Here is a 23,501-nt window from a genome sequence, read left to right as displayed (position 1 = left end):
CCTCGGCTTACATCACCTGGGGCTTCTCTGCCTTTGCTGACTTTTTTTTTTTTTTAAGTTAAAGGTTTGAACCGAAGTAAGTGGGATCTGTCTTCGTTTATGAAACCATCTGAACCTGCATGGAATAAATTGACCCCATGGTCTGCTTCTTGCCCTCACCATGTCCACTGGTCATAGGCTGTTCTTTTTAAGCCTCACAGAGCTGTCTGTCTTTTTAATCTCCTTGACACACTGGAAACCCAAGATGGGGAAACTGTTATGGAAAATAGAGAGAACCGGCCTTAGTTTTAATTAGTTACTTAGTGTACCTGTAAAAAACCCATCCTCTTCAGCTCTTCCTAATGTCTTTCTATACATTTCACCCGAAGTCCGTTCCCTAAAACATTACCAGCTTTCTGGAAGTTCCTTTGTTGGCTTGAGAGCCAGCCATCTTGGTTAAGCCTCACTGTTTGGCCTGCCTTCCATTGGAATAGGGGGCGCTATACTTAGCATAGACCTTTTCAAAATGCACCTTTTCCAAAATGGCAGTTCAGCCGTTTTGGAGCCGGGTGGGTTACTAGGTCTGGGAAGCTGGGGTCTTAATGGCCCAGCATCTGCAAGGGCCGCTCAGGAAATTGGCCGCCTGGTGGCCCCTGGAGGTGCTGCTGGCTGCTCCGTGGGATCCCGCCCGTGGCTGTCTGTGTCCAGGTCTTGCTTCTGCCATATGGGTGGAGCATGGTGTAGGTTTTTGCCTTTTGAGTTTTATTCCTTCAGAGCACTTACGGGTTATCCTTTCCCCCCCCTCTCCTTCCTGAGTAAAAGATGTTTTCTCCATTATGTTCCCGTTCCCGTAGTGCTCGTAGCAGAGCTCCAGGCACCTGGGGCTTGCTTCTTTAGCTCCCACTGGAGCAAATTAAAAACTGCCGCGAGTGCGGCAAACCAGGGTGGTTAATGAACTAAGGCTGTGACACCCTGCGGCCGCAGGCGCTGGCATTTATAGTTTTTCAGTAACAGGCAACAAACAAGTATTAGTAATTGTCAGCTTATTAAATATCAAAACGGGTATAGTAGCTAAAAGCTTGGAATGGTTTCCTGAAGAAGTAACTTCCAAAGCTGTTGACCAGCTTTATAAGTTGCCTTATCTGTGTTTTTAGTGTGGGCCTGGATTCTGAGCCCATAAATCACCCTGTCATACCAAGCTTGCTGCTCCTGGGTTCTCTGTGCGCATTATCTGGCTCGATCAAGCATTCATTAATTCAGACAGAAAACTAATATTTACCAAGGGCTGACTCTGTGCCAGGCCGGGGACTGTGGGGCAGGCATGGGGGCGGGGAGGGGGGAATGGTGGGCATAGGGAGCTGTTCTGGTCACTTTGCCTTTTGCCTTCAGTCTCTCCCTATCCAGTCCAATCTGAGCACTTCTGAGCACTTGTCAGCGATGGAGTCCCTGTGTCGCTCAGTTCCCACCAAGACCATTAGCAGAACACATTGGTTGCCTGATGGTTAGTGCTTTCTGCCACCTGTCCGCCTGCCTCTTTTCCCACAATACCGCTAAGGTCTGGGGCTGGAGACAGATCATCCCTGAAGATGCCACTTCCTGTGAGCATTCCCCCGGCTGCCTCGTGTGTCCCCTGAGAGGGGATACTTTCACAATGTTTATGAGGGCAGGAATCTTCGCAGGAATGGAGACATAACCATTTCAAGATGTGTCAGATGCTGTGCAGAGCGCTGGATATGTGTCATCACTCATAGCCCCCATACCAACCCTTTCCAGGAAGTTGTAGTCAAACACTTCATAGCTCAGGGAAAGGAGGCCCAGGAAGGTTCAGCAGCTCGCCCAGGGTCACGCCGCTGCAGAATTGCACCGATTTGAACACACATCTGTGCAACTCCCAAAGCCCATTCTGTTCACCACTCTTCTGCCACAGACAAGCCTCTGGCCCCCGAAGCCTGTATCTAGGATGGCACCCTCTCGGCAGCAGCTCTGACAGACGGTGTTCCGTGTCGGCCTGCAGCCGGGGTGGGAGAGAGTGCAGTGACAAGTGATGGGTTTGCTTGTGGGTGTGGGTGGGAGGGGGAGAATGACAGCTCATGGCGTGTGTGACATCGAAATCCATTTCATTCATATGGCAGCTGAAATTCTATGTGTATTAGCTTTGAATTGCTGCTGTAAAACATGACCACACATTCAGTGGCTTACACAGCACACATGCATCCTCTTAAAGGTTTTGAAGTCAGAATTCCAAAAGGAGCATTGTGGGGCTGAAACCCAGGTGCTGCAGGGCTGACTCCTCCTGGGGCCTCCAGGCGAACCGCTGCCTACCTTTTCCTGCACACCTGCAGCCGCAGGCCTTCCTTGGCTTATTAGCCCCTTCCTCCATCTTCAGAGCCAGCCGCATAGCATCTTTAGGTCAGCGTCTGTCTGTCTCTGCCTCCTGCTCCCACGATCACATCTCCTTCTGACTCGGACCTTCCTGCCTCCCTTTCATGAGGACCCTGGTGATTACCTGAGCCCGCCTGAATAATCCAGAATAAGCTCCTCAACCCGGGATCCTTAAAATTAGTAACGTAGTTCTTTTCGCTGCGTAAAGTAACACTTACAGGTTCAATGTGGGCTTACAGTGTGGGCATGTTTGGGGGTGCTGTTATTCTGTGTCCCTCAAAGTGTGAAGAAAGCAGCCGGGCTCTCTGGGCTGGCTAGGCACACCGTTTCTCAGGCTTCCAAGGGCTCTGGAGCAGTGCAAGCGAGTTTTGGGTGTGAGCTGAGGGCAGCCCGGTGGACCATCGTCCGATGCATATCCTGAGAAGCCAGGCCCTCTGTGACTTGCGGGAGGGAACGGTCTTCACAGCACACGCAAGAGCTGGTACCTGCGATGTTGTCCTTGCTTCCAAGCTCCACAACCCGTCTTGGGTGGCCACAGGGCCTCCTGGCATCTGATTTCCTGTGGAATTAGAATGACCATTTTATATCTACATCAGCAGTGAAATTACTGTGCTCATATCAAGTGAGCATACCGGCTGACTGATGATCGGGAACATAGTGTGATAGCGGCTGGGCTGAGATGGGAAGCCCACGGGGGAGCGGGGTTTGGGGGGCAGGAAGGGCATTCTGGGAATAGGGAAGAGCCCGAGAACGAGCTGAGCTGCAGTGCTGTGTGCCCAGAGGGGTTTGGAAGAAGATAGAGAGGAGCAACACGTCAGGGATGGCTTAGGAGGCACAGGAAGCCTGTGGTGGGCTGGGAGCAAAGGGAGGAGGGCAGATTTGCACATGAGGAGAGCACCCTGGTGGCCAAAGTCCCTTGAGGTCAGGCAGGACCCAAGTCTAGTTCAGGGCCAAGTGCTCAGCCCATCAGGGTCAAGGTGGAAAGCTCAGTGGGTAGTGAATGGATGCCACATGCAGCCAGTTCACGTGGAACAGCTCCACACATTGTCACAGAGACCTTATTTGGAGGGATTTAGGTTCTCGAATGAAGAATACAGCACATCTCACTTGGGCTCCTTCCCACAATGCATTGCTCATTGCCAGTGCCTAATAATGATCTGTTAAAACAGTGTTGCAATAGAAATACAGGGGGGACAAGAAAAGAATGAAAAGCTGACCGAGTCCTACAAGTAAGGTGATTGGTCACCAGAGTCTTATGCACCGTGGAGCAGGCTGTTAAACAGATGCGTTTCCCTTTCGAAAAGTGTTTTCTCTGCATGGCTTCACAAGGTCCTCCTTATACCCCTTCCCGGGGGAGGTCACGCAAACTGTCCTTTTTTTTTTAAAAAAAAAATACGTTTTTATTGGTTTTTAAAGAGAGAGGAAGGGAGAGGGATAGAGAGATGGAAACATCGATGAGAGATAAACATCATCTATCAACTGCCTCCTGCACGCCCCCCCCTGCTGGGGATTGAGCCCACAATCCAGGCACGTGCCCTGACTGGGAATTGAACCATGATTTCTTGGTTTCTGGATTAACACTCAAGCACTGAGCCACACTGGTCGTGCCATGCGAACTCCTCTTTGTAAAAAACAGTTGAGGAGACTGGGCCCACTGGAGTGACGTGGTTTGCCTTTGGTATCAGCTGGAGGATGAAGGACCAAGGAATGTACTGTGGGCCCCAAATTGCATTTTTGTTTCCCTCCCATGACGCTGCCTTTTTCTCTCCTTTCTAGCTCAGTTATCCTTCCCTCTTCTAAGCTCCCGGTATGGGTCCTATCCCTGGTTCACCCTTACGGAGGCGCTGCCTGTGGTATTTCATAAACTGTGTGCTTCTTTATGGCTCTTTCCCCTGCTACATGTATCTTGCATGCCATCGACACTGAGAGCTCTTGGAGGGCTGGGTGATGAGATTTGCCTGTTTGCCCTGCATGTGATCCACGTACCCAGTCACTCTTCTTTGGAAGAATGAGCTACTTGGCTCCTGAGGGCAGGGGCAGTGGCTGCTTTGCTCACCACTGGCCCTAGCATAGTGTCCAGCTCTTAACAGATGGTGAGTGAAGCATGTCCGGGATGTAAGGGAGGAGAAGGCCATGGTTTGCGTTTTTGGGCAGTACCGAGGGGCTGTGGCAGGCTTTGTCTCCTGACCTCCTGCCTGGTGCTGTCTCCTGATCTCTGGTCTTGGCCGTCTGGGAGTTGGGTGTCCTCCAGTTGCACAGACTGGCCTCATCTCTAAGCAGCGATGGCAGAGTTTAGGCTTTTAATAAGGTAACCGCACTTTCCAAAGTGTTCTAGGTGAGAAATGCTGGGATCTTGTGTTTGTGGGGGAAAGGGAGGATGGGAAAGGAAAGCTGGAGGAGGAGGGTGACAGGGAGAAGGGGAGCCCCAGGAGGTCATGGGCTGGTACGTCATGTTGATTTAGATTTTCTGTGACTGCTCACTCCTCATTTTAATTGGAACGGGGTGTGTGTGTGTGTGTGTGTGTGTGTGTGTGTGTGTCCGTCTGTCCCTTTCTGCACAGCTGTGCTTTCCCAGGGTCCACGTTTATCTGAGCTCAGGGATATAGTTTCAGCGGGCGTGCCTGGCTTTGGGGTAAGCGGAGTGAGCATGCCTGTAGCATATGCCTGTGCTGGGGCTGCGGTCGGAGACCCTGGGCTCCACCAGAAGTGTTCTGCACTTTGTGTCTTGGTGTAACAATCGCCCATTAAATACCGGGCTGCCAGCATATGGTCTTCCCCACAGCCCTCTTATGGAGTGGAAACTTCAGCTGTGTGAGGCAAATATTTTCCCATCACTTAGCATCTCAGCATTAACATGTTTGGGAGAATTCTGTAGTTAATGCCTGAGTGGCACATTTGCAGATCATTACAGAAACGGTTAGGCCAGAGTCGGCAGAGCTGTAGCTCCTCTTTCCCATGGTGGATAAGTGGTGGGTTAGGGGGAGGCGGGGCGGCGGGAGGATTCCGGGGCTCCCTCTGCGGATGCTGTAATTAAAGTGGGAAGTCTGGTGGAGTTGTTATCCCTGCTGCTAAGAGTGCAGATGGCCAACAGCCACATCACCAAGAGTTAGAGTTAGACCTTTTAAAGTCTTTTTTCTTATTCTTTTATAACCCACCCTATATATTCCAAGCAAAGGTATGGATGCAGAAAAGAATTTTCTCATTAAAAGTAACAGCTTGTTCCCACACTCATTCCTGGTCTTGGAATGAGAAACCTGTTTCCTTAGACTTGAGGAATTGCCTATCTGTCGTGGCTTAATAGAGCTTTTGGACGAGTGTCTGGTAGGTGACTTTATAACCAATCAGTGCTTTATAACCAACTGGGAGGGCTCCAGCTGGCAACTCGTGTCTCTCCCAGTTTTACTGTTAATGAATTATTATTTAAGCCTCAAACGGAGAACAGCCTGCTCCTATTGTCTTAGGGGAAGTGAATGCTCATGGTCCCCACGGCCCACAGTTCGGAATCTCCTGGGCTGGAGGGCGTTGGGCAGCCAGAGGGGCCTGGTGCTGGGAAAGAGTGAGGACGGGCATGACCCCGGGTCTCTGTGGTCATGTGTGCGTTTTGACTCCATGGGGATCGGTGCCGGAAAAGCAAATTGGCTTCCCTCCTCATCATGTTTTCTTGTTTTCCCGCAGGGAGTGGGGCCGGCCAGCAGAAACAGTGGGCTGCACAACATCACCTTCAGATATGACAGTAAGTAACTGGCTTGACCTCTGAAGAATGGAGCCCCGTGAGTGATCTGAGGCTTACACGGTCGCACTTAATCAAGGACCCTGCAGGGCCTGAGGTTAAGGAATCTTTTGAACCCGCTCAGGTTTGTCAGCAGAGCAAAAGCAGCTCAGTCTCAACTAAGCCACTCAGGACTTTGGGACGGCTCAAGCATCCTAGTCCTCCGTGGTGTTTGGAGAAGCTGTGTATGGAGGCCTCCCCTGATTGCCCGAGGATGTGGCCGTGTCCTTAAGAACAAAGGCAGCTGCCTGTAGGGTCCCGCAGGGGACATGTGAGCAGGGCTGCCCGGTGCAGGATGCTGGGAGTGGTAGGGGCTGTGGCACAGATGGCACTGTCCCCTCAGAGGGCACTGGCTCCCCGTGCCAGCCGCTGTGGCCTTGAGGAATTCCCCCTGAGGATAGCCAGAAGTGATTTCCAAGAAGAGTGGGAGATTTGCATGTTTTTATGAACATTTTTTAATACTGGCATTTATTTAAAAGTTTTCAGACACACAGAGTGGGCCAAGTGCGTCTGTTCCAGATTGGCGCACGGGCCTTCGGTTGGCTGCCGCCTCTGACTTAGGCCTGGGTTCCAACCCTGGTTCCCCACTGAGCAAATCAGGCGATTGGACTTCTCCAACCATCAGTTTTCTCATGATCAAACAAAGATTAATTAAAAAAATTTCTTCCTTAGTGTAATTTTGTGGGGGTTTTTTGGCATATGAGTGTAGTAGTTTAATGCATGTAAAGTACAAAAGTAAACAAACCAACCTAAGGTGTTCCTCAGCATCATCTGAGGCTTAAACAAAGCAACCGCTCGCCAGTAGCTGGCCTGCACTCGGTAATTGACATCTGTTAATATTAGAAGTTACTTCACAGGCACCTTTTGGGCCCCTTCTCTCAAGGCTACGTGACTTTTTCTGGCCAAAGTGTTTCCTAAGGGCAAGGTGGGGGTGCTTTTTCTGACTAAGCAGATATAGCCTCTTCTTGGGCTTTCATGCCCACGAAGGTAATTATATACAACTGTGAGCATTTTAGCCTCCTGAGCCGTAATTTACAGGTAAAAATGACAGAAGGAGCTTGACTCGTATTCAGTGACCCTGCCCTTTGATTCATCTCTCGGGGGAGGGTTATGAGAGTCCATGTAATAAGTGAGGAGTGAAGGACACACGGGGCCTCTGGAATGATCACCAGGGGGTGTATACAGTCTAACAATTTTGAGATACAAGTACGTATGTCGAATGCATGCCCGCAGTTGCCCACCTGGGTCTTTAAGTTAACCAGTGAGGACTTCCAGGTGAAACAGTCATTTCACGTCCGCAGTGTGTGCATGTTCTTGGTACACGTTGTGATTCTAATGAAGGATTTGTGAGTCCGTGATACTTAATTCAGCTAAGTAAAGACATGTGTAAGGGATCTTTCTTTGAGTTAGAAAGTTAATTTCTAGTCAGTGTTCTTGGTCCTGGCAGATCTTGTATTACATTCAAAAGTTCAGAATTTTCCGGTCAGCTGCAAACAAGTATTTGCATCTCTCATTTAATAGGGGGATTTGTGAAAGAGGATCTGTACCTGTGAAACTTAAAAGAATCTTATTGTTTTCTTCATGGGACTAGATATTTGGCCCATGTGCCAGTGCATATCTCTTATTTTCTTTCTGATTTTGCAGCATTTAATTAGACTTTAATCCACAACTGGAATTGACTCCTGAGACATCTAAAGTTCAGTTGCATTTTGGCAAAATGTCATTTGGGCATAATTTTTTTTGTAACCAAAATCCAAAACATTAGAGTTGCTAATAATTGGATCCAGGCTGTGTAAAGTACAGTTATTGTTTTCCATTGAGAAATATATTTCTCTCGTCCATAAGAAAGTTCCTGTTATTGCTTAGTTGACTGGTTGCTAGTTCTGTTTGAAATAGCTAAAAACCAATTACCAAGTTTTCACCAAAAGTATTAAACCACAAAATCTTATTTTTCTCTTCTTTTGCCATTTGATGTTATAAAGAAAGAAAATACCTTGCCATTAAATCATAACCAAATGTCACCGGTCTCCTTGCCTCCTTTCACGTTGCATTTCTAGTTTTCTTCAGGCTCTGAGGGGGGGAAATGCTTGAGTAAGGTTGTAATACATTTTTTTTAATTCTTAGACTTTTTATTTGCATAATTGTATTTACAGAGAGCAGGAGAGTGCTAATTTTGGCATTAGGGTTGGACAAAGAAAACAACCATGATTTTCTCTTGTTCACCCATCTTTTCCTAAAGCTGTTGAAGTCAAAGGTTTCTCTTTCATTATTGACCTCAATAACTGAAAATGTTTGAACTTTGCAGGTGTGAGGGGATCTTGCCGTGTCTTATACTGGAAAGCTGGGCCCAGCCAGGATCTTTGCAGGCTGAATACTTCTGATTTAGAACTCATTCGAGTAATAAGCTCTGTGTTGAGGATGGAATGGCAGGAGTCCTGCATGAGCATCCAAGGCTGCTTTCTGCCCTGGCCCTGGGCTGGTCAGCAGTGAATCCTGTGCCACCCACCGGACCTCTCTAGATGCAGTTTCCTCATTTGTGTAATGAGGATGTGGCACCAGATGTTTAACTTTTTTCCCTATTGTAAAATTCTCTCCCGCACCCAGAGAACACATGTTGAATGCTTTGAGAGTGAATGTTCATCAGAAGTAGAATTCAGTTTTATCGATGATTAGCATCTTTTCAGAAGAAGTAATATTGGAATGTGGGAGGGTCTTTTTTGAAGCAGATGGGAGAACACGATGTGGTCAGGCAAGAAAGCAGGACACAAAGCAGTGTGGAGGGTGGAGCTGTAAAATGGAGCTCTGTGTTTTGGTGAGCGTGTTGTACTTTAACAAGAACATTTTAAAAGGAGGAAGACCACATGCACGTTCAGAGCTTAGGAGGTTGCCCATTAGAGGTTAGCAGTTACTTCTGTGTGGTGGGACGTCTGGGTGATGTTCATGTCTTTCTAATATTGTCTCTTAATCTTTAAATATCCAGTGAACATTTTTAGTCCCGAATATGGCAATTGTGCGGTCTGGTTTTGTGGGGTGGTGAGACGGGGAGTACAGCAGACTCGGTGAGCTTCTTAGAAAACACCCGTGGAAGCTTCGCGGCAAAGGAAAACGGTCCGACCTCGAGTTGATGGGATTGAAGACCTGCTGCAGCAGAGGTTTTCAAGCTTAACCATCGAGAAGGGAACGGAGATGAAGCAGCATAAGAATATGACGTGGTGATGCCAGGGATGACTGGTGGCTCTCCCCAAATGAGTGGCCAGAAGGGCCTGCGGCCGTTCTCAGAAGTCCCAGCCCGCCGTCTGGCTGGAAGCTGCTGGCAGCTTTCAGGATCTTGCAGACTCTGAGGTGTATTTAGCAAAACCAGGTGGCACAGCTGCTCCCGCGGTCGTGGCTGCATTCGCAGGTGGCATGAACGAGGGCCTCAGACAAAATCCAAGGGGTTTTTGTTTTCCAGCAGCATGGACTCTGGGTCTGGTGGGTGTGTGGTGCCTTTGTTGACACCTGGTGTGTGGGAACACAAGTTTCAGCTTTGCCGATGCTGGTGAACATGGGGAGGTGCTTGGCCTATCACTAAGTCAGTCAGTATCTTTTGCAGCTTCTAATTGGTTAAGTCTTCACTCTCCCATGGATTCACATCCTCATTTTATTTCCTTTTCCCTCAGATACCGTGCCCTCGAGGTTTCTTCTGAAAACAAGCAAACCCAATTATTCAATCATTGTTTTGTTTCAAATCACTCTCTAATGCTGAAAACTGATAGAATGAATGTAAATAATGATTGATTTGGGTAAAATTTCAAAATAGTAAAAAAGTTGATGCCACACACACACAAACTCTAGCCCACAAAGGATACTTCTAACCATTGTCCTGGGATTTAATTCAAGGGGTAGGGTGGGTGTGGGGGTGGTGCTATAAATAAATCTCACTGCAGCACCTTATACTTTTGCAAACAGTCAACCTTTGATCTCGCATTTGGGCTTCTGAGGCACACAGAATGGATTTGGCCACCTGCAGACATGCTTTCTGTAATTTGAGAAGATGAACTTGGAAATAAAAACTTCTAAACGTGACTGTTCTTATTCTCCCAACTCTCTAGACTGTACCACATACTTGAATCCAGTGGGGAAGCACGTGATTGCCGATGCCCAGAACATCACCATCAGCCAGTACGCCTGCCACGACCAAGTGGCAGTCACCATTCTTTGGTCCCCAGGGGCCCTTGGTAAGTGGTCAGAGTGGAGTCCACCGAGGTGGCCTGGGTGGGTAGTGCCCAGTGCAAGGGGCCCAGACCTCACGGCCTCTGGGGGCCAGGCAGGTCTTGACATGAGAGTAGCTCTGGTTGTCTTGGGCACGGACACACCTCCTACTTTTATGCTGGGCATGTTCACGGCTCGATGCTGTGCCCTGTGGCTCCTCTTTTATTCCCTTGGCTGTGAATGAGAGAGATGTGGGTGTGAAACATGCTAGTATGTGAGTGATAAATGGCACAGGCCTTGCTTGGCCTCAGTGTCTCAGCCGCAGTGGGAGGATGGGTGGCCCATCCAAGGACGTGAAGCCTTTGGCATCCGGCATTAATGGTCTCTAGCCTCGCAGATGTGTGCAGGCCCAGCTTTGGCACATTTTGTGAGTTTTCAGGAAAATCCCAGCTTTCATGAGAAACCATGAAACCAACAATTTTTAAATGTTGGCAACGAATTGAATTTTTATTTAAACCGTGTGGCCCAGAGAAGCCAAACTGAAAGAAAGGAAGAGGAAAAGCAAACCCACATTATCTGGCCAGACTCAGGTTAGGGCCACACTGCTTGTCCTCGTTCATGAATTGATGGTACACAGGAGAGGATGGTGTAGTTGACTGTGGGGCTTGGAAGGGTCCATTTCTTGAAGTTGGCCTGGGTCTGAACCCAGAATCAGAAGAAGCCTTCAGCCCTCACTGAGCCCCAGCTTCCCCATCTGTGAAGGGCAGATGACTGCCCCTTGGTTTGTTGTAAGAATTTGAGACACACATACAGTCCATTTTTCAGAGAGAGTTCTTACAAAATTGTGGTTGTTGTTATCATCATCAGAACCTGGTCTTTTGGCATTGCTACCCAACCTTAATATTAAAAAAAATCTGGCCAAGGGAAAAATAAAGTCTGAATTTTAAAATCTGAATGGGATAAATCTCAGAAGAACCAGATTGCAGGAGAGGTGAGTGCAGGGAGAGGGAGGATGAGTCAGACCGGTGGGCCTGACTCACTTATCCATGTCAATACTGCTGGGTCTGAACCCACTGGGTTTCCAAAAATAACATTATCTTAACATTTAAAGGTACAAACGTTCTCTGTGGATAAAAGGGAAGTGGTCGCTCCATGTAAGGCTAAATGGCTAAGGGGTTGGCCTGATGAGTTGCAGGCTCCCTCTTTAGGATGAAAGGAAGAGATGTGAGTTGGTGGTAGGAAACCAGAATGTGGCACAGTGTGGCAGAAGGTTGTAGTTGACCTGCATGATGACTTGGCTGGGGGGGGAGGGGGGATGGGAGTCGGGGGGCTGGACAGGTCCTATCTTTCTGTGAGGTCCTGTCAAGGAAGCTCTTTGGGAGCCAGAAAAACATATGGGTTAAGAGTATTCTGGGTTTGAGTCCTACCTCTGCCATTTAATTTCCTATGTGACCCTGGACAAGTCATTTAGTGTCTCTATACCTCGGTTTCTTCATCAATAAAATGGGGATAATAATACCTTTTATCTATGGTTGTTAGGAGGATTTAATGACTTAAGTAATGGGAAGGGGTAAAAAGTTCCTGTAAGGCAGCGGTTCTCAACCTGTGGGTCGCGACCCCTTTGGTGGTCGAATGACCCTTTCACAGGGGTCGCCTAAGACCATCCTGCATATCAGATATTTACATTACGATTCATAACAGTAGCAACAGTACAGTTATGAAGTAGCAACGAAAATAATTTTATGGTTGGGTCACAACATGAGGAACTGTATTTAAAGGGCCAAAAGGTTGCCAAAACCGGTTTGGCTCAGTGGATAGAGCGTCGGCCTGCGGACTGGAAGGTCCCAGGTTCGATTCCGGTCAAGGGCATGTACCTTGGTTGCGGGCACATCCCCAGTGGGAGATGTGCAGGAGGCAGCTGATCGATGTTTCTCTCTCATCGTTGTTTCTAACTCTCTATCTCTCTCCCTTCTTCTCTGTAAAAAATCAATAAAATATATTAAAAAAAAAAAATAAATAAAGGGCCAAAAGGTTGAGAACCACTGCTGTAAGGGAAGCTGTCCTATAAAATTGCCAAACATTATATAACTACAATTCTATATGATAAAAGGGTAATATGCAAATTGACCGAATGGCAGAACAACCAGTTGCCATGATGCGCATTGACCACCAGGGGGCAGATGCTCAACGCAGGAGCTGCCCCCTGGTGGTCAGTGTACTCCCATAGGGGGAGTGCCGTTCGGCCAGAAGCCCTGAGCCAGGCCCACGGCTGCCTGCACCCATGGCAGCACTAAGGATTTCTGACTGTGGGGAGCGGGCCTAAGCCATCCGTTGGACATCCCCCAAGAGGTCCCAGACTGTGAGAGAGCGCAGGCCGGGCTGAGGGGACCCCCTCCCCCTGCCCGTGCATGAATCTCACGTGTACTAGACCTCTAGTATAATATAAATGCTAATAGAATTGTGATAAAGGTGTTACTGTGATTTAAGATTTACATTTGCTGTCTCCTCTCAGACTTGGCAGGTCTTTTAAAAATAAGGACTAGAGCCCTGGCCAGTGTGGCTTAGTTGGTTAGGGCATCGACCTGTGCACCAAAGGGTTGTGGGTTCAATTCCCAGTCGAGACACATACCTAGGTTGCAGGTTCGATCCCTGGTTGCGGCACGTACGGTAGGCAGCCAATTGATGTTTCTTTCTCACATCGATGTTTCTTGCTCTTTCTCTCTCTACCTCTTCCCCTCTCTCTAAAATCAATTTAATAATAATACTAAGGACTAGAACCACCCACTCCCACCCTGTACATTAATGTAATTAGTTACATTAATTTTTATATAATTGTGACATGTATGCTCTTTAATCATATTCATTACCAGGCTTTTGTTAAAGTAGTAGTTCTACGGGGCATTGCATGAATTAAATCTTAATATAAATTATAAGAATTCGTTAAAAACAATTTTGGGGAGGCATGGCTGGCATGGACCTGGAGGTCAAGGTTTGGTTCCTGGTCAGAGCATATGCCTGGCTTGCGGGCTCGATCCCCAGTTGGGGGTGGGACGAGCAAGGAGGAAGCCAATCAATGATTCTCTCTCATCATCGATGTTTCTATCTCTTTTCCTCCTTCCTCTCTGAAATCAATAAAAATTAAAAAAAAATTCTGAGGAGGAGGAATCGAAAAAGTCAAGTTCCGTGAGATCTACTGCAGGGGTCCTCAAACCACAGCCCACGGGCCACATGCGGCCCGCCGAAAACGTTTATCCGGCCCGCCGGGTGTTTTTGCCGCCGCTGTGTGCATAGGAATTTGTTCATAGTTTTTTTTTAAACTATAGTCCAGCCCTCCAATGGTCTGAGGGACAGTGAACTGGCCCCCTGTTTAAAAAGTTTGAGGACCCCTGAATTCTACTGAATAATTGCCGGATCTTGTCAGTATGTTTGAACCTTGGGCTGCCTGTCAGCTGGGTATCACCCCCACAGGAAGCTTTGTACTTGAAATACAACAGTTTCTACCTGCACACACTATGTGCAGACTCCCTAAAACAGGAAGCTCTACCTGTCGCTCCTTTGCCCGGCCCACCATAAAATATGTGCTTTTAATCAAAAAGTTACAGGATTGGAGAACCTATTTGAAAGAGAAAAAGATTTCCCTGGCCTTTGCCATCCATCATTTTCCCACCTGGTTAATTGCATCCTGTGTAATTACTTTGGCCCTGGGAGGGGAAGGGTTGGAACTCTCCTTGTCTAGTGTGCAGAAAGAATGCGAAATCGATATCGTGCCAATTGAGGCCGGCCGGGGGGACCTCCAGCTGCAGTTGGACTCCTCCAGTCTCCATGGGATACAGAGCCCGGTGCTGGCTCTTGTGGACATCAGAGCTTAATCCTTTTGAAAGCATCTAGTCCGACGTGTAGCGGGGGAAGCTCAGGTGGCGGGAGGCTGGGCCGGTGCCTTTCAGCGGCGCTGTGGGCGTCTGGGGCCTCTGTGCTGCACACACTGGGCAGCTCTTGGGTGTCTGCCTTTCAGGCAAGATTAGAGCAAGAAGCGCTTTGTAAATCCCACTGGCATTCTCGCCGTCTATTTAATCTCAAGCCTAGGAACCCCTTGGGTGCAGACACACACTTTTGTTGGGAATTTTGTATGTTGCTCATTGAAACATGCCAGCAAATACAGGACTACAGTTTAATGTGGAAACATAGTTTGGGGAGAGTCCCTAGTCAGCCCGGTGATTTATCAGTTGAATACACCCTGGCTAATGACCTAGGAATTATGTATTCCACTGCAGGCGTTTTATGACCAATTGTCACTTGAGTCTAAGTATTTGAACCCTACGGTCACAGAGGCAGTGGGCAGTTGTGACCTGGCTGGCTGGACTGGAGGTTAATGAATAGTTACGGCGTGGCAGGGAAAGTCACCTGGCCTGTCCCGGACGGATGCAGAGTGTGTGCTTCCTTTCTGTAAGCTCAGATGTGCTGGCCACAGTACGAATTCCTTTCACTGCTGTGTAGGCGGACAGGACAATAATCTTGGAGGAAGGAAAGTGTGTTCAAAAGCAAGTAGGTCCACCTTTAACAGAAGCATTCTGCTTTGCTTAGGCATCGAATTCCTGAAAGGATTTCGGGTAATCCTGGAGGAGCTGAAGTCGGAGGGCAGACAGTGCCAGCAACTGATTCTCAAGGACCCGAAGCAGCTCAACAGTAGCTTCAAAAGAACTGTGAGTCGCACGCGGGAATGTGCTCCTGAAGACCATTGTTCCGGGGGTCTGAATGGGCTATTCAGAGTCTGTGAAACTGGAGAAGGAGGGGCTGTGGGGGCCGCCCCACCTGCCCAGGTGGGCGACAATGGCGGGCAACACTGCCAGCCGGCTGCACACTCCCCGAGCAGCCTCCAGCACCTCTGCTGGTAAACACGTCTCTCGGGTTACGCGCTGGACAGCCGTCCCGGAGTGTCTATGGGCGCCTCCCCACCGCCTTCGAAGTTCAGAGTTAAAAGCTCTGGCTTCCTTGCCAAACAACAGACGGCATTGTTGATCCTCATTTTTGGTGAGGGATCCAAACCTAAACTGGATCCAGAAAATACAGCCCTGACTTCCTCCTTCCCTGGGACCCGTCCCCAGCTCTGGTGTGTCCGGTGACTGAACGGGAGGACCGAGCTCTCTCGGGCAGGTGGAGGGTGGGTCATCTCTCCATGACGTCATGTGTGTTTTTGTTCCCTTTCAGGGAATGGAATCTCAACCTTTCCTGAATATGAAGTTTGAGACGGATTACTTTGTAAAGATTGTCCCTTTTCCTTCCATTAAAAACGAAAGCAATTATCACCCTTTCTTTTTCAGAACCCGAGGTGAGTTTGGTCTTCCTGCCTGGTTCCCATGGTGACACTTCTGCTTTTCATTTTCAACAGATATGTGTTTAAGAACCCACCAAATACTGGTCTGAAACCAGCATGGTGCAGAGAAAAGCATCCAGAAAAGCAACTTTTAGAATTAAAGGTTGGCCCAGGATGCTGCTAGTATTAAAACTATTTGATTAAAAAATTAGGAATAAGCCCAGCTGGCGTGGCTTGGTGGTTGAACCTTGACCTATGAACCAGGAGGTCAGGGTTCAATTCCTGGTCAGGGCACATGCCTGGGTTGTGGGCTCAATCCTCAGTGCGGGGCTGCAGGAGGCAGCTGATCAATGATTCTTCTCTCCATCATTGATGTTTCTATTTCTATCTCTTTTTCCCTTTCCCTTACTCTCTGAAATCAATAAAAAAACAGGAATAAGAAGTGTAAGTTGGTTTTGGGGTAAAGCATGAAATGATTTCATCTTTTGTCATCAGGAGGGTGGCCCCGGTGAGTGATTACCTGTCGTTTTCAGGGTTAGATTAAGAAAATTAAGCAATGTTCCTGAGATCACCTCTTCCTGGAAATTTATTTTTTCTACTTATTTATTTAGCATCTGTGTGCTAGGCCCTGCTCTAAATGCTTTCCAAATATTAACCCAGCTTACCCTGTGACAACCTTGCAAAGAATTTAATCTTTTTTTTTTAATGTATTTTATTGATTTTCTACAGAGAGGAAGGGAGAGAGATAGAGAGTTAGAAACATCGATGAGAGAGAAACATCGATCAGCTGCCTCCTGCACATCTCCCACTGGGGATGTGCCCGCAACCCAGGCACATGCCCTTGACCAGAATCGAACCCGGGACCCTTCAGTCCACAGGCCGACGCTCTATCCACTGAGCCAAACCGGTTTCGGCAGAATTTAATCTTACTGTCTCAGTAATGAGATGTGGCTCACTCACAGAGAGGTCAAAGGGCTTTCTGGAGCTGGAACCCCAGAAGTCTGACTTTCAGACCCACGCTCTCCAGCGCTAACCATGCTGGCTCTCTTTGCTTCCTGGCCTCCTCTTCCAGCTGCTCTGCACACGGTGTCTCTTTATCTCCCTGAACCACTGCTTTGGTGACAGGCCCCCTGAGGGCTGCAGCAGTTCTCTCTTGCCTTCCTGTCAGCTGTTCTGTCTGCCCTCCTGTGTGACCTGGTTGCCGCCTTCCTCCTCCGTGGTGCTTTTACTCTCAACTCCAGTCTTCGTCAGTGTTCCCTTTGCGGAACTCTTACTCTGGCTATTTTCTTCTAGTCTTTCGTTTTCTTCTAGTCTATGCAGCAAAGTTACCTATCTATCTATCTATCATCTATCTATCTATCTATCTAAAAGCCTAAGCGACTGTTACCACCGAACCACCAGAACCACTGGTTGACCAGTTGCTATGACATGCACTGACCACCAGCTCAATGCAGGAGCTGCCCCCTGGTGGTCAGTGTGCTCCCACAGCCAACCTCCTGCACCCCCACCCCCGCCAGCCAACCTGCGGCCCCTCCCCCCCACCGGCCAACCTCCCACGAGGTGCCTACCCCTGCCGGCCAATCCCCCCAATAGGCCCCAATTGGGGGGCCGGCCAGCCAACGTCCTGGGGTCCCACCTCCGCCGGCCAGCCCCCAATAGGCCTCGAATGCCGGCCAGGCCGAGGGACCCCACCCGTGCACGAATTTGTGCACTGGGCCTCTATTTTATAATAATTGGCCTCATTTTCTTTTTTAAAAACATTTTTTTTTATTGATTTCACAGAGGAAGGGAGAGTGAGAGAGAGAGAGAAACATCAAAGATGAGAGAGAATCATTGATGGCGATCAAGCCGTAACCCAGGCATGTGCCCTGACTGGGAATCAAACCACAACCGATTCATAGGTCAATACTCAACCACTGAGCCACACCCACCAGGCTCATTTTCTTAATTAAATAAGATTCCATTGGGAAAAGACCATTAGCACCTAACAATATTTCTTGATACCTCATACATAACAACCAGAGGGAGGATCCAAAGCATGTGTTCATGAAAACTTCCCTAAATCAAACCTAGCATAATTTTTTAAAATATATTTTTATTGATTTCAGAGAGAGGAAGAGAGAGGGAGAAAGAGATTGAAACATCAATGATGAGAGAATCATTGATTGGCTGCCTCCTGTATGCCCCACACTGGGGATCAAGCCCATACCTGGGCATGTGCCCTGACTGGGAATTGAACCATGACCTCCTCGTTTATAGGTTGACGCTCAACCACTGAGCCACGCTGTCCAGGCAAGTATGATTTTTATTGATTTCAGAGAGGAAGGGAGAGGGATAGAGAGATAGAAACATTGATGAGAGAGAAACATTGACTAGCTGCCTTCTCACCCCTCCCCCGCCCAACCTCCCCACTGGGAATCGAGCCCACAACCTGGGCATGTGCCCTGATGAGGAATTGAACCGGTGACCTGGTGCATGGCTCAGTCAACCACTGAGCCACACCAGCTGGGCAAACTTGGCATAATTTAAGATTAATTGTTCCCATTGGAATTAGTGTGTCTATTTGGATCTGAGGTGGAGGCAGGAGATGTGTTTCTCTCTATTTCAGTACAGTGACCTTGAGGCTGCCTTTGGTTTTCTTGGAATTTTATCGACCTTTTCCAGAGGGTTCTCCCTGGGTTAGCAACATGGCATATTGAACTAGCTGTTTGGCCTCTCTCACTGTGTTTTTATTGCATTGAAATCGTTTCAAAGTATTGGCTTTGATGCCTGGTTTTCAGCATGGATGCTACTACTCCTTAGTAAATGCCTGATGTCACTTTTAGACTCAGTCAAAAGGATTTTAAATTAGAATGCTAGTGAAGGTTAAGATAGCCTGAGACAGTTAACAGGCTCACTTCGATCTCCTGTGCCCAAACACCTCCACAGAGGGCCAGGGCCAGCATCATTTCTGTTTACAGCAAAAGCAGGCTCCATGTGGCAGCAGCATGAACACTCCTGCTGCCCTTGGCTGCTGGCCTTGAAACTACGTAACGCTTGGCAAGCTTTTAAAATCTGGGTGACTTTGTACTATTTTCATTTGTTTGGCATAAAGTGAACTGCATTAATATTTTTATATTGTATACTTTAAGTTTTGTAAGATACAGCTGAACTGCACTGAAAATCAGTGTGAAATTGATGTATTTAATACTCTTCCCAGCAGCACCCAGTGCCACCTATTTATATTTATTGAATTGTTGGGCAAGAAAAATGTCAAACTGTCCTATAACCAAAAATATTATCTCTGTTAACAGCCTGTGACCTGTTGTTACAGCCGGACAACCTGGCCTGCAAACCCTGTAAGTATAGCTGTTCTTGTCAACGTGTTGCCACCCCGGTGGTGTCTTGTGGCCTAGGGGTGCTCACTTGGGTCCTTTCTCCTCCCAGTCTGGAAGCCTCGGAACCTGAATATCACCCAGCACGGTTCGGATATGCAGGTGACCTTCAACCACGCGCCACACACCTTTGGCTTCCGTTTCTTCTCTCTTCATTACAAACTCAAGCACGAGGGACCCTTCAAGCGAAAGACCTGTAAACAGGTGGGCCACTAGGTGTACATAAAGGAACACTCTGTGTTTTAAAGGTGACCCCCGAGCCCCTGGAATTTGGATGGTTCAGCATGAGCACTGGGTGTTGCTGACTCTCAGCAGTTGGTAGATATTCCAGGATATTATCACTGGGTATGTCGCAGACCATTTTGCCGTCATCCCTCACTCCCCAGTTACCTGCACCCCAGCTATCCCGGTGGTGATGGAGCCTGGTAAGGATTTTACCAAGGAACCAAAGTAATGAAGCATTTCTAGTTTGTTCTGTATTTCAGATATTAATCAGGTGCTCTCTGTGTGGCAACCACCAAGCTTTATGCTCATGGAAACCTTACCACCCTGTGAAAGAGGCTGCTGTCATCCCCACCGTACAGATGGGGAAGCTGAGGCCACACAGCTATAAGTGGAAAAAGGACATGTAGGAGCCATGTCACTAGCATTTCAGTGGCTACTGATTTTTTACACATAGGCCAAGGTTAAGTAGAAACTCAGTAACCAAGTTCTTACACTGGAGGCGGTCAGCGGGAGTGGGAAACGTGTCATAGAAGTTCACAGGACTGCAGGGTCGCCCCTGGGAGCCCCGGGAGGTGGTTAGTGGCGGTGGAAGACCCCAGTGTCTTCCTGGGCATGCTCCTCTGTGTGTTCAGTTTTGCTTTCCTGCTGGCTATCACCTCCTTTGACCTTCTGCTCAAGTTAAAATTATGGCAAATAAAAGAAACACAAACACGGGCAGGTAATTTCTCTCCCCACCATTTTATTAAGTAAAATTCTAACTGCATAGTTTCTTTGTTTTCAAATAAGATATTCCTGCTGAGGGCACTACCAGCTAAGTGTACAATATGACAGGGGTCCCAGGCTCTCCTAGGCCTTTTATCAAAGTGAAGTTCAGATAATGTGGCAGATAAGCACAGTTGCTTTCTGATATGATTGATGGCTCCTGAAAAAAATAAAAAGTTTATATGAGATCTTCAGTTCTGGGGGAAGAGAGAGGTCCTGATGACCTTCATCCAAGAAGCAAGTTTTAAAAGTATTGTTTCTTTACAGGAGCAAAATACAGAGACAACCAGTTGCCTCCTTCAAAATGTATCTCCAGGTGATTATATAATTGAGGTACGTATAATTCAGGAAAGCCCTATTATTAATTCTACAGAATGAGTCCAGTTCATTTAAAACCCCAACTGCTTACAACATTAAATTTCAAGCCATTGAAGGTGTGCGGTTATATTTTTACATGGTCCTTAACATGCTTTTTAAAAAGTTTACATGAAATTGATCTTTTTTTCATTAAATAGTTCAAAATAAATATTTTTATGTGACCATATAGTCCACATAACCATGATTTAAAACTTCTATATTCCTTCTTCCTTACCAAGGTATATTTTTAAAACTTTAGCTTCTAAAGTGTCTTGTTTTAGTAATAAAACAGCAAAGCAAAAGCTATGCCTATTACACCTGCCTATACTTTTCTAGGTTTCTGCTGACCTTGTTCTGTATAAATTTACATGAGTTCTAAGTTCCGCTTAAAAGAGCATGTAAATGATAGAATTTTTTTTCTTTTCTTTTTGTAATTTCTTTTCCAGTATCAGACATACTACAAAAACAGGAGTAAAAGAAAAATAGGAAGAGAAATTAAAAATTGTCCATAGCCTTTCTATTCAGAGACAATCAACATGTCTTAACATTTTGGTAGAAACACTTAGTTCTTGCATTACTCTGTAGCAATATGTGGTTTTGAGCAGACACACCCTCTTAAAGCATTCAGTAAGATCAGTGGTAAGATGCCATTTCAGTTGAAAACTGTTAGAACGTGGAATCACTAGCTGGTTTCATCAATGAACAAACAACCTTTTGATTCATGAGGGAGTCACGACTCTTGACTTGGTAGAGCAGAGATGTGTCTGACCATTAGTGTCTACCTTGGCTGGTGAAGGATCACAGGCGGCAGCCCTTCCCTCACCCCGCTCTCCTTCCTTCCGCCCCGCACTGCCCGCAGATGACAAAAGCATGAAATCTGTTGAGATGCTATCACTTAAAATAATAATATAGCATCCTCTGTTTTGCAGCTGGTGGATGACACTAATACAACAAGAAAAGTGGTGCATTATGCTTTAAAGCCAGGTAAGACTTTTTTGTTGGAAACTTTGGCTCTGGACCAGGAGTGGGCAAACTTTTTGACTCGAGGGCCACAATGGGTTCTTAAACTGGACCGGAGGGCCGGAACAAAAGCATGGATGGACTGTTTGTGTGAACTAATATAAATTCAAAGTAAACATCATTACATAAAAGGGTACGGTCTTTTTTTTTTTTTTTTTTTTTTTTTTTAGTTTTATTCATTTCAAACGGCCGGATCTGGCCCGCGGGCCATAGTTTGCCCACGGCTGCTCTGGACTATAGTACACCAAGGTATCTGTACCTGATGGTTTACAAAAACAAAACACAACAAAAACTTGAACGCCTCTCTCGTAAGGGCTGTTCCATCTCATCTGACTTCCCTCCACTCTAATGTGGATGCCTGGGAGATCAAAGGCAGTGCGGTGTGTGTCTTCTGGAACTAAATAAATAGTCAATTGTTCTCGGAAGAAAAGCGGCCGGGTGGGAGGTTTCCTTAGGCAAAATTCTCACTCAAAGGTATTTACAGTTAGCAGACTAACTGTTGAATTGTTTCTTTAAAATGAATCCTTTTTAAAATTACCAAACCAATACTAGAGAAGGTGGTCAAGGGATCCTGGAGCCTGTTATGTGGCTTATACTGCAAAAGAAAACACAATCTCTCTTTGAAGCTGTTATGCTGCTTGAGTTTAAAAGCCTTCCCTTTGGAATTCCCCAGTGCATTCCCCGTGGGCTGGGCCCATCAGGGCTGTTGCCATTACTGTGCCGCTGGTCGTCATATCGGCATTCGCAACGCTCTTCACTGTGATGTGCCGCAAGAAGCAACAAGGTATGTGGGTGGTGGTCCCCACCGAGGGGCCGAGCCCGAGTGCTTGGTCCCTCCAGGTGGGCATCTGGGAGGCCATAAAGCTCCTGTCCTCTGTGTGGAAGTGTCGCCTCTTGCTTCTTGAAGATAACGTTAGGCCCCAAGTCCTAGGGAACAGGACAAAGCGTTGCTCATAGCTATCAATCTTATCTTCTTTTCCGATTTAGAAAATATATATTCACATTTAGATGAAGAGAGTTCTGAGTCCTCCACCTACACCACGGCTCTCCCCAGAGAGAGGCTGCGGCCTCGGCCGAAGGTCTTCCTCTGCTATTCCAGTAAAGATGGCCAGAATCACATGAACGTTGTCCAGTGTTTCGCCTACTTCCTCCAGGACTTCTGTGGCTGCGAGGTAAGGAACCTCAAGTCTCTTACCTTTGCGGGGGCACATGCTCCGCACCCTCTCCTGGCCACCTTGTCCCTGCCTCCAGGCCTCCTTAGGTGGTAGCTGCCCTCCAGCAGTGCCTGGCTTCCAAATTGGGGTCAGCCTCGCACTCTTCTTCCAGTGTCTTCTACTCATCACCAGCACTAAAAGTTTTCTAATGCTCAGTTCTGTCCCCACACACCCCTGCTCAGAAGCTGTGAGTGGCACCCACCTGGCAGGAAGTCGTATGGGGACAAATGGCAGCTGCCCTGGGAGCATGTAGTGGGGATGGGGAGAGGTGGTCACTCGACAGAGCAGTGGAAGGTCAAAGAGATCAGGGCAAGAAAAGTAGCAGGTTTGACTATTTGGGAGAGCTTTGCTAAGAAGGGAAAATAATAATGCATCAAGGGCTCAAATGGTCTGCTCTGGTTTGATACCTGTTCTTCTGAGTTAAGCTAGTCATATGTAGCTATTCTATAATGATATAGTGTTAATCTTAGAGCGAAGTTTGAAGCTCTCATGGACATATTTCTTGCAAATGCAAGAATTGTACAGTAATTATGTAGTTGGGTTATTTGTGCCTGCTGGCGGGTTTCTCAGAATCTCCATGTGGTGAGGCTGCCCCCTAGTGTCAAAAAACGTATTTACAAGGCTGCCTGGTTTCCCAATGCAGGAAAGTGGAGGTTGGCAGATTAGCACGTGTGCTGAAAAGCAACAGCAAACTAGCTGGTACCACACAGTCTTCAGATACAGACAAACCCCAATTTTGTGTAATACTGTAGAAAGTTTGGAAACTAGAAAAATATGACAAAAAATGGCCTGTAATCTCAACTTGGAGAAACGAGGAATGATGGTTAATATTTGGTGTATTTTCTTCCAGTCTTTTTCTGCATAGATGAAGTCATACACACAGTTTTGCATTTTGAATAGGTCGTAATTACTTTCTG

The 23,501-nt window shown here is 47.3% G+C and overlaps 1 protein-coding gene across 1 annotated transcript in view; it reads left to right on the top strand.

Moving 5' to 3' along the window:
* Window positions 1-23,501, top strand: part of IL17RD (interleukin 17 receptor D) — a 66,037-nt gene that overhangs the window by 33,947 nt on the left and 8,589 nt on the right. The window contains exons 2-11 of the mRNA XM_070390814.1: window positions 6,037-6,094; window positions 10,222-10,347; window positions 14,903-15,021; window positions 15,527-15,647; window positions 18,926-18,970; window positions 19,059-19,210; window positions 20,261-20,326; window positions 21,280-21,334; window positions 22,044-22,154; window positions 22,358-22,542. Of these exons, the coding sequence (XP_070246915.1) occupies window positions 6,037-6,094; window positions 10,222-10,347; window positions 14,903-15,021; window positions 15,527-15,647; window positions 18,926-18,970; window positions 19,059-19,210; window positions 20,261-20,326; window positions 21,280-21,334; window positions 22,044-22,154; window positions 22,358-22,542 (1,038 nt within the window). The remainder of the gene's footprint in view (window positions 1-6,036; window positions 6,095-10,221; window positions 10,348-14,902; window positions 15,022-15,526; window positions 15,648-18,925; window positions 18,971-19,058; window positions 19,211-20,260; window positions 20,327-21,279; window positions 21,335-22,043; window positions 22,155-22,357; window positions 22,543-23,501) is intronic.

The sequence above is a fragment of the Myotis yumanensis genome, unplaced genomic scaffold, assembly GCF_028538775.1.
Source record: "Myotis yumanensis isolate MYYU_CA2020_CCGP unplaced genomic scaffold, mMyoYum1.0.hap1 SCAF_14, whole genome shotgun sequence".
Classification (NCBI taxonomy): domain Eukaryota; kingdom Metazoa; phylum Chordata; class Mammalia; order Chiroptera; family Vespertilionidae; genus Myotis; species Myotis yumanensis.
Note: the sequence above shows the minus strand (reverse complement) of the source record. Positions and strands in the feature narration are given on the sequence as shown.